The sequence below is a fragment of the Chelonoidis abingdonii genome, chromosome 5, assembly GCF_003597395.2.
Source record: "Chelonoidis abingdonii isolate Lonesome George chromosome 5, CheloAbing_2.0, whole genome shotgun sequence".
NCBI classification, from domain to species: Eukaryota; Metazoa; Chordata; order Testudines; family Testudinidae; genus Chelonoidis; species Chelonoidis abingdonii.
The window spans coordinates 38,028,028-38,039,660 of NC_133773.1; the positions used below are offsets into that span (position 1 = coordinate 38,028,028).

An 11,633-nucleotide genomic window follows, 5' to 3' on the forward strand; every position below is an offset into this window, starting at 1 on the left:
TCCAAAATTTTCAAGGCTTTTTTAAACCCAACTTTCAACCCTGCTGTGCTTTGCCCACTAGTTTAACTGTGCCTCACCTCTTGACTTTAATAGGACAGCAAAACTAAAATCTAATGCAATCGTTAGAAAGTATGCACTGGTAGCATCATCTGGTTTTATAACTGTTTTCTCCTGTGACATATGTAGAATATATATAGGAATATAGAGACTTCTAATCCACCATTATACTTTATGCTGATTACATTCAAGAAGTTCTTCCTTTGCTCTGTAACTGAACAAAAAGAAATAATGGAATAAAACATTGTCATATAATAATGATCTCTGGTTTCTTCTGACCAGTAAATGTCAAGACAACCACAAAACTTATTTTCAGAGAGGAAGTCACTGATTGTATGATGATGGCATTTTACTACCATGGACTTTATTTGTATTAGCCAAGGAAATTGATGGAGAAGCTGTCTTTTCTGTCTGCTAGAAATTGGTGTGATAAAATGAATTAGCCACTGCACTATTATTGAAGAGCTGTGTTCTAAGCAATTGAGAGAATAACTTATGTGCTTTAACCATTAAGAGAGAAGCTCATCTCAGTCCTGCCAAATATACAAATATTCCCTATAGATTACATATTTCTGGTCCTTTCTACAGGACTACTGAGAAACCTGTTTTTTTTTTTTTTTTTTTTTAATGCTGGGCTCAGGTCACAATGTAGGGGTATTTCACATGAAACCAAAAAATGATTTGTGTGCGTTAAGACATCTCCCTGGCACTACAGTGTTTTAAAATCACCTTCTTTCCTGATTTACCTTACAATTTTTATTATCCAAATCCAGATTCTCTCAGCAGATGTAATTCTAGGCCAATATTTCACTTTATTTTTTAAATGTCCACACCCCCATTCAAGTTTACATATTTGACATATGTTATGAGAACTTCTCAGGGTTGCCTTAAAAGTATTTCAGGTCTATCTCTGAAGGCAGAAAACAAACTACACTTGCTTCTGACGCTGTGTTGATGATGGTTTGATTTTGACGAAATTATATAAATTTGCACTGTAGTGATTTTTGTTAGACGATATTAGCAGTTACATTATCTGCAGAGATAAAAGTACAATTTAAAAAAATAGATTGTATCAGTATGCTGGACTTGCATCTGATTTCAGTTTACACTGGTGTAACTCCATCGACTGCAATGGCTTTACACAGGATGTCAGGCCCTCCGTTTCTAATGGTTGAAATGGTATTCTCATTTAAATTTTTACCACAGGTTAGGTGATGGCTATCTAGTATGTTGATCAGCTGGCATTAATTTCATTTGCTATATGTTATGTTAAGACACAGATTTGCAATGGGCCATATCCACCCTGATTGAATTAGCCTTATTAGTACTGACCTCCGCCACTTGGTAAGGCAACTCTCATCTTTTCATGAGCTGTATATTTATATCTTTCTACTGTATTTTTCACTCCATGTATCTATAGTCCACGAAAGCTTATGCCTGTGATGAAGTGGGACTGTTCTTAATGTTTCCTCTAAATACTGTGTGGGTACCTGAGTTTCCCCTGTGCATTTCCTAATTCTCCAGTGTGCATAAATTGCTGACACTTTGTATCCTAGCAACAAATGGCTGGGGCCCTTCACCCTGCAAGGGGATAGCTAAAGGTGAACAAAGAGATCAGGTGACCTCCTGGCCCGGGAAAGAGACAAAGGCCAGAAAGGAGGGGCTAAAGGGAGTTTCAGTTTGGAGCTGGCTGGGGGCTGGAAGTGAGGGCAGATGGGGTGGTCTGCCCCACTGGGCTGCAGAATGGACCCGGCTGAGGGGTCCCATTCTCTGTACTTGCAAGCTCTGTTTTAGTCTGTGTTCCTGTCATCTAATAAACCTCTGTTTTACTGGCTGGCTAAGAGTCACGTCTGACTGCGAAGCAAAGTGGGGGTGCAGGACCTTCTGGCTTCCCCAGGACTCCGCCTGGGCAGGCTCACTGTGGGAAGCACACGGAGGGGCAGAGGATGCTGAATGCTCCAAGGAGAGACCCAGGAGGTGAAGCCATGTAAGCTTCTTGCCTTGAAGACAGTCTGCTCCAAGGGAGAGGCTCCCCAAAGTCCTGACTGGCTTTGTGGGGAGCAGTTCCAGAGCATCACCAGGGGACTCCATGACAATGCCCAAATAAATTTGTTAGTCTCCAACTAACAAGGTGCCACAAGGATTCCTTGTTTTATTCATGGGAACTCTGAATTACATTATCTACTGTAATACGGCAAGATTAAAAAAGTCAATGTAACCATCCAGCTGGGTACTGGAGAATTCTTCATTAGCATCCTTGGAGATAAGGACAGTTTTAATAGTGTCTTGAATTCAGTCAGTCATTCTTTGAAGGATGGAACTGTATCTCAGAAATGAAATATCATCAAATCAAACCTGCATTCAAAAAAAACCAACCAAAACAAAACGTAGCAAGATCATTTAAAAAAAATCAAGAACTTAATTATGACCTTCAGTGCATAGGAGAGACAGAATACTTTTATGAATGCCACAAAAATAAAATATTTTAATAGATATATAAATAAAAGGTTTAGAGTAGACTTCTCCCCCAAAAAACACATAAAGCTTCCATACAGAAACTGAACAACATTTCAAGTGACTACTGAGTCAAATAATCACTTTGATACATTCAAATTAATTGGAGGCAAATACATAATGAAATGATGTACCTGAATCATTCTTCTTTTTCATCTTAGCAGTATTTACAGTAATTTGTGTTTTTACAGTACTATGCAGATTTGGATATGTAAAATAAAACCCCTAATGATAGAGCAAGTCAAATCAAATAAAACAAAAAGGTGGCTTGCATCACCCACTGTGAAAGCGTTAATACACGTGAAGTAATTGACTTGCGTTGTAAAATAAATTATGTTCTTATATACTGTAGCCAGGGCCAGCTCCAGGATTTTTGCCGCCCCAAGCGGTGGGGGAGGGGGGAAAAAAAGCCACGCTCGCAATCGGCTGCATTTTGGCGGCCAGTCCTTCCCTTCGAGAGGGACCAAGGGACCTGCCGCCGAATTGCCACCAAAGAGCCAGACGTGCCACCCCTTCCCCTGGGCCGCCCCAAGCACCTGCTTGCTGCGCTTAAAGTGAATAAACATTACATTCGTTTTGGTGGTGTTCTCAAAGACTACATCTCTGCCTATCCCTATGGTAAATAATATGAGACATGCACTAACTGATTCTTGTGTGCGCTTTTGTTTTTATTGGAAAGCAGTGTAACCTAACACAAAAAAAATAATCTCCCATTTACGTAAGATAGACACGATTTAATTAAAAGCAGCTTTTTAAAAAAGTATATAGACTGTTAGGGGGCTTAAACTTTTGCTGTGCTTATTTAAAAAAAAAATCATAACATGGTGACTACAACCCAAGGTAACCTAAAATGAGAGTCAGATTTTGGGTTTTACTTCTCTCTATACATAATCTTTATCGGTTTGGGAAATACCAGTAACTTTTCCATATCATTACTGAAATATACAGTCTATTTTTGGCATGGAATCACCCCACCAAGTATCCTTCAAACAGAGAAATACTGGAACAAAGTTATTTCCATTGTTATATGGAATGTAGCTATGATGGGAACGCATTTGTGCTGAAAAGAATGTTTGCCACATGGGCATTTATATATTCTTTAGGTAGAGCGTCAGGATAACTTATGCTGGTATAACGTGAGAACAAACCAGAAAGAGAGATTTCTCATTCAATCATAGCGCAGAGCTGGTATTTCTACTCTGGTGGAATGTCAGGAGCTCCCGAAAGTTGGAGAAGACTGAGTTAGGTTTATGCAATGACAATAGTTGATCCTATCCACCAGCAAGGTGCAAACGGCAAGGTAAGGACTGTCCCTTTTTCTGACTTGTTTTTTTCTTGTTCTTCTTTTGCTTATTCTCTCCCTTAATTTTACCTGGCTTTTTTTTCTTCTCATCCTCCTTAAACCATGGGCCCCAGACGCCTCCATTGAGTTTAGGGTTACTTCTAGGGTCTTTAGCTGGGTATCGAACAGGAACTGCAGTCTTATTGAACTGTGAAAGTCTCCGCAACAACTGCTTCACTATATCCGGATACTTACCAGAAAGGTCCACTCGTTCATATGGGTCTGCAGTTATGTTAAAAAGCCACACTGTTTTGCCAGTCATCCAAGAAACTCGTTCGTTATGCCAGCGATTGGGGCCAACGTTGCTAAAAGATTGAGGAGGGACCCAGTCACTGTATCCAGGATTTCCTGTCAATAGCTTCCAGTGGTTTACTCTGATTGCTGACTGAATTGCTGTGTTCCAGATCCCAAAGCCTGCTGCCCATGAGCCATTTTTGGCTTTGGTGTAAATGGGGTCAATATTGTGTAAAATGTCCACCCTTGGGGAACGTCTGCCTTCACTTATGGTCTCCCATATATCATAGCCATCTAACTGGATGTCCTCATCAATCTGCCCTTCTGCCAATGTGATCAAAGTGGGGAACCAATCTGTGATGTGCACAAGCTCCTTACACACAGATCCTTTGTTTTTCAGAAGGGGGCTATGGACAAAGCCAACAGCACGGATTCCCCCCTCCCAATATGACCCTTTGCTTCCTCTGAGAGGCCAGTTACTTCCTCCAGCCGTGGGTTGCCCACCATTATCTGAAGAGTAGATGAGAATGCTGTTGTCATAGTAACCATACCTCTTTAAAGCAAGGGTCACATTGTTGATGGCTTCATCCAAACAGGCCAGCATGGCAGCATATCTCCGCCTGTTTATATTATTGATTGATCTGTAATGTTCAAAATACTTTCCTGGTGCCTGTAGTGGAGAGTGAACAGCTTGGTAAGCAATATATAAAAATATTGGGGTGCTGGGATTATGAGAGGCTAAGATTTGTTGCACTTTTTGTGTGTACATCTGTGTTGAATATATGCCATTGTCATGATCCCAAGCTGCATTGTCATTCTCATATAGGTCATAGCCACATATCCCAGGGCTGTCACATTTGTAGTGAGTGTAATAATCCCCACTGCCCAAGAGTGAACCAAAAAAAGAATCAAATCCTCTGTGTGTCGGCATGCATTCTTTACGGTAAAACCCCAAGTGCCATTTGCCAACCATGTGTGTTGAGTAGCCAACTTCCTTCAGCTTCTGAGGTAGAGTCACATTATCCAGAGGTAAACAGTTAGGCTGGGTAGGCCTTATGACAGAATGCTGAAGGCCTGTGTGTATCTGGTATCTGAAAAAGACAAAAAAGTAGAAATACATATTAGACAGAGGGAAGAGAAAAGAAATCTATGTGGACACATCCACAAACAAGAGCACACATGCAATAAATAGTAACTACAAATGTTCCTGCACAAAACAGTCATTGTTGGAAATGTGTTAAAAGTATAAATCTCAAAGAATAATGAGCTCATGCCGAGACATTTGTCGAAACAAGGAAATGGCATAGGTTTTACTTTAGAAATGTTTAAAGGTTAATAGCCAATCTTTTCAGTATACTCTATATACGCTAGGACCTGTTGAAAACTGACAATGTCCTGCACCTTCTTGTGCCTCAATCATTTCCTTAGTATTTGTCTGAGTTAAACTGTAAACTCTTCAAAGCACAGATCTGTTTTTTTTTTAACCTAGTCTATGCAGAGCCATGTGGAATTACTATATACTATATAAATAATAAATATAGCTATAAATCCACCAACATTAAAGCTACTAAAGAAGACACTGCAGCATTATGGTGTCTTTTACAATGTTTCATAGCTTCTAACAGAGGCTAGCTATACAAACTGGTGTAGATACGGCAATTGAAAAATAAGAACGAAAACTTCATCAACAGATTTCTATTTGCCTTATTGTTATCTTGGTCACATATACAGCATTATTAGAGTTCAACATGCAAGCTCTGACCTTGTTCAACAAGTCAAGTTCTCACCTTGCCAAAATATTCAAATAAACATCTCCTTATGTCTGTCAATCTCTAAATAGTCAGAGAATTACCCAAAACATTTACTTATCTGATAACACCCAGATTTGCTGCACCATTCTTTTCCCCACATAAATCTTTCCCCATGTTCCCATCACATTTGGCTTAGAGAAAATTATGTTGTAGAGTATATATTTATGTAAATGTGTTAAAAGTCCTCATACTTTAGAGGTAGTAAGCAAATCCACAGAGTGCATATATACTGTCCTGTACTGTGAACAATTAGCAGCATTTTATTTAAATGGTACAACAATGAATTCTGGATTATAGTGGATTACTATAAAATACATATGACATCCACAGAACTATAAAATGAAGTAAATGTGACCAGTAGTACTAATGATTAGAGCCAAATCAGTTAATATCAGTTTGACTCTAAAAAATAAAATGTAAGTTAATGCTTTAAATCTAAAGAAGTCTTTCCCCTGGGGATAAGAATTTATGAAATTCCAGGAACTGGATGAAAGCACTGGGCCCATCATGCCTATGTCATATCTTATTCAATGCTGCTTTTCAATTAACTCTTTGATGCTGTGGGGGTTAGGGTTAGGTGTTCTTAATACATTATGCTAATATATAACATATTACCATAATAGCATTAATCTGAGAGATCCTAAGCCAAACAGTACCAGGACTTGACCTCAATCATAAATTCTCTTCCATCCTCTATTTTCTTCTGTTTAGGATAAATTTATCATGTGTGTAGGGTCTTCAGCTATTTATTGGACAGATTATTACTATCTGTTTCTGTCCGTGTCTTTAAATATATCTGTAAAACAATCAACTCTATGTCACAATGTTTCAGTTGTAGAAACGGTTCAAAGAAATATCAGGGTGTTCTTTGTCATTGCAAAGACGGACAGGATTTTCCTTCTCTACATGTCTTCCTAACTGACTGATATGGTGAGTGCCAGCATTATCTTTTAAGTAAACATATTCATTTTTCAAAGAGCCTTCAGGTTGTTACAAAGCAAAGCAGTTAAGACAGGGATTACTATGGAAGGAAAATGGCACCAATAGCAATGGGAAAGGTTTCTCAACATAAGTGCTCTGCATTTTTTATTATTTGTATTGCCCACAGGCGCCACTTAAGAACAAAAGCACAAAGGCAATAAGTGACAGGTTTGGTTCTGTGGAAGGCAAGTTCATGAGCAACCTTACTCACAGTGACTATCCTACAATCTTTCTGAGATAAATTCTGTACATTTTATGACTTTCCATTGCAAGACTAGATAAATCTTATGAATAAATTTCTTCAATATAATCCCATATGTAAAATAGGAGTATTATGCTAAAAAGTCTAGAATTCATCATCATAATTACAGCATTAGTAACCAATTACATACAAACAAATGCTGACAGACTGGGATGCAGAATCTAATTTTACAGTTTCTAACTTTGATCTTTATAAGTAGCATTTACATAAAGGTAATAGAACTTATAAAACAGCACAAATCACACTTACAATGTACCATTCCCCCCATTCAATTTTTAGATTATAACTGTCTAGTTTTTGCATATTTAAATTTTGCAGAATAGACCAGTATTTCTGCTCTTACAGAGGAACTAACTAAGCAGAATGTGTGTGTAAAACTGCAGCTAAAATGTGCCTATATGGAAATAGTTACAATAATGATTTTTATTTATTGTAAACTGCAGTTAGATCAACATTCATTGTGTTATATTCTATTATTACTTCTTTACTAGCCTGGAGGCTGCTCAGAAGTTTGCAGTAAAAACATGGTAATAATTCTTCCAGCTGGATGCAGATACTTAATGCTATCAGACTTTTAGGGAATGTCTACATGACGGGATTATTTCGATTTTACATAAACCAGTTTTGTAAAACAGATTGAATAAAGTCGAGTGCACGCAGCCACACTAAGCACATTAATGCAGCGGTGTACGTCCATGTACCAAGGCTAGCGTCGATTTCCGGAGCATTGCACTGTGGGTAGCTATCCTCTAAGCTTTCCCATATTCCTCAGTCTCTCCTACCCACTTGGAATTTCGCTATGATCTCCAACTGCCAAAACTCAGCCTTTCTTGTCACGGTGATTCTGGGTAAAGTCATCAATCATTCCATCTATGAAAGCAATGGCAAGACAATCATTTTGCGCCCTTTTTTACCTGATGATTCCTGGCAGACATCATGCATGGCAACCATGGAGCGTTTGTGCCTTTTGTCACGTCACTCTAGTATGTGTACTGGATGCCACTGACAGAGGCGGTACTACAGTACTAACAGCAGCATTCTTTGCCTTTGCATAGCAAAGACGGTTACGATCCCTATGCATACGTCGTGTCCATGCCATTGTAATTGATGAAGAGATGAACTTAATTTCAGTTATTCTGTACCGTCGTGTTGCTGTCATAGGATGTTGCTCCTGCTCGCCTCGCTGAGGTTGGCCGGGGCACATGGACAAAATGGGAATGACTCTTCCGGATCATTCTCTTTTATGTTTTGTCTAAAAAGAGTCGTCCTGCTAGAATATGGGGCAAGGTACACGAGAACCAGAGAGCACAGCCACTCTGTGTAGAGCCCAGAGATCCCACAGAAATGATGATCTGTATGCCGTTCTAGGGGTGCCCTGCAACAACCCCACCTCTACTCCTCCTTTCTCCCCCAACATCCTGGCTACTGTCGCAGTGCTCCCCCATTGTAGTGTTGAAGTTAGTAAAGAATGGAAATAAGAAACACTGACTTTTAGTGAGATAAATGAGGGGAGGAACCTCCAGCTGCTATGATAGTCCAGAGCAGGATTTAAAGGGTGGCGGGGTAGAGGAGACAGCCTCCCATGCTATGATAGTCATACCAGGCAGTAAAAATCTTTCTTTAGACCTGAAGGGGGGGGTTGGGATGAGCTCAGTCTCCAGTTGCTACGACGAAGAAAACGGTTACAGCTGTTCTGTACCTGTAGCTCCAATGTTCTCCGGAGTCAATTCCATTTTACCCAGGTGCCCCTGGCAGATCTACTGAGCAAGACAGGACGTCACTCTTGGCTGATGACACTGTGATTCTGTCAATATGTTACCCTCTGCACACAGGGAGGGATGCTGGTGTTCAACACTGCAGCACCCACCTACCCAGCAGCATGCAGTAGAAATAGGGTAGACACTGAAAAAGGTGAGACATTTTTCCCCCTTTCTTCGGTGGGGGGGGGTGTAAATTGACGCCATATCCATACTGAAAACACTCGGGAATGAGATGTTCTTTGATCTTCAGGAATGGGAGCTCAGCCAAAATAGCAATTGCTTTTCGGAGAACTGCGGGACTTGAGGATAGTGAGTCCTCATGTCACCCCACTCCCTCCCTATCCTGAGCGTTAGCCATTTGACCTTCTATTAGCTTTGTTACTGCTTGTCCACTCCAGGCACGTTGCTTGTGGTGTCTGCTTTGGCTCTGTTCATTATTCATAGCCTGGAGATTTTTTCAAATGCTTTGTCATTTCGTCTTCTGTAACGGAGCTCCGATAGAACAGATTTGTCTCCCCATACTGCGATCAGATCCAGTATCTCCTGTACAGTCCATGCTGGAGCTCTTTTTGGATTTGGGACTGTATCGCCACCCGTGCTGATCAGAGCTCCACGCTGGGCAAACAGGAAATGAAATTCAAAAGCCTTTTTCTGTCTACCTGGCCAGTGCATCCGAGTTCAGATTGCTTTCCAAAGTGGTCACAATGGTGCATTGTGGGATACTGCCCGGAGGCCAATACCGTCAATTTGCGGCCACACTAACCCTAATCTGACACGGCAATACCGATTTCAGCGGTATTCCTCTTGTCCAGGAGGAGTTCAGAAATCGGTTTAAAGAGCCCTTTATATCGATATAAAGAGCCTCGTTGTGTGGAAGGGTGGAGGGTTGAATCAGTTTAATGCTGCTACACTCTGTTTAAAGGCGTAGTGTAGACCAGGCCTTACTCTGTGTTGTTTACTCCTTTATAATGGAAACTTTAAATAAAGAAACTGCACTGGAAAGACACTATCAGAGTGTTGTGCTGACTTCATAGATCCTTTGGCTTTTGGGCCCCTATGGCCTTTTACACTGAAATGCAGTATGTCACAGACTTCTTTTCTTAAAAAAAGGCTCAAATCTGAGTGTTCTCTTCTCTCTGTTTTCTGATATTGCAAGTTATATCTTTACCTAATCCAATCAAATGAGATGGAAACATCCAACAAAATTGGACGGAAACTTCTTATAAACTTCTACTCCCTAAACTCTGGACTGAGAAAATTTCCCCCTTTTGTTCCAGACTGGAAAGGTCCAATTCCATTTAGCCATATTTTATACTATACTTACCTCCTGCCACAAAGTGGAGCAGATATTACACTTTCAGGGCCAGCTCCAGGCACCAGTGCAGGAAGCAGGTATCAGGAGCGGCCAATGGAAAGGGGCAGCACGTCCAGGTCTCTGGCTGCGGGTCCCTCAGTCCCTCTTGGAGCAAAGGACCCGTTGCCAAATTGCCGTCAAAGAATAAAGCGGCGTGGTAGAGCTGCCGCTGAATTGCTGCTGATCACGGCTTTATCTCCCCTCCCCCCCCCCTTTTGCTTCACTAGTCGGGGTGGCAAAAATGCTGGAGCTGGCCCTGTACACTGTAAAAGTTCAGTTTCTGAATGCAAGGCACCAGATCCTGCATCAACATAGGATCATCAAAATCAAACTTGTCAAATTTCTAGACTTCTGAATGACTAGTAAAGCTAGTTAGCCTGCAGTAATTTCCCTGGTTTTGTTTTTTAAGGAAGAAAGGGGAAAGAAAGAAAAACCAAAGCTACTTTGGAGTTTGCAGAACTTCTCTACTGGATCTTGAAAGTTTCTTGGACTGGCCCTATCTATTCAGCTTGTGGAGCGTGACTCACAGTACGAATACAGTCCTGTGTAATACAGGACTCTGCTGCAGTGGCCAGACGTCCCCTGCTGCTTAAGTGCTCCTGAACTACACTAATTCAGATGCCTTCTTAACCAGTTGGCCTTTAAGGAAGATCTCACTTTCAATGAGAATTCTCAGCAAGGAAAATAAAGGCTGGTCTAAACAGGGACAGTCAGGAAAATTAATCCAAATTAATGAAAGGTGTGAAATTAAAGTGGTTTTGTTAAACTGCATTAAACTCCAAGGTGGATACTCTTATTCAGAATTAAAGTGACGTTAAATCGATTTATGTTAATTCTTGTTGGAAGTGAATGAAGCTGAACTGAATTAAAGCTACTTTAATTCTGCATAAAATAAAAATCCACACAAGGGTTTAATGCAATTTAAACTAATCCACTCTAAAAGTTAATTTGGATTAATTCTCGAGTGTCCCTGTGTAGATAAGCCCTGAGAAGCGGAGACTTCTGTCTTCTGAGTGGCCAGTAACAGATGACTCAAGGGAAATGAGCAAAACAGAGCAAATGTTGAGCGATCCATTCCCTATCATCCAGTCCCAGCTCCTGGCAATGATAGATTTAGGAGCAACTCCGGAACATGGGTTTGCATCACCGATTATCTTACAACCGCATCTGCTCTAACCCCTCAGACAGAGACCAACACCTACAAAATCTCCACCAAGCATTCTCAAAACAACAATACCCGCACGAGGAAATTAGGAAACAGATCAACAGAGCCAGACGTGTACCCAGAAGCCTCCTACTGCAAGACAAACCCAAGAAA

The 11,633-nt window shown here is 40.6% G+C and overlaps 1 protein-coding gene across 1 annotated transcript in view; it reads right to left on the reverse strand.

Annotated features, from left to right (window-relative positions):
* Positions 1-3,125: 3,125 nt before the first annotated feature.
* ARSJ (arylsulfatase family member J) overlaps positions 3,126-11,633 on the reverse strand; it is a 52,851-nt gene continuing 44,343 nt past the window's right edge. The window contains exon 2 of the mRNA XM_032781310.2: positions 3,126-5,238. Within this exon, the coding sequence (XP_032637201.1) occupies positions 3,843-5,238 (1,396 nt within the window). The 3' untranslated portion in view covers positions 3,126-3,842. The remainder of the gene's footprint in view (positions 5,239-11,633) is intronic.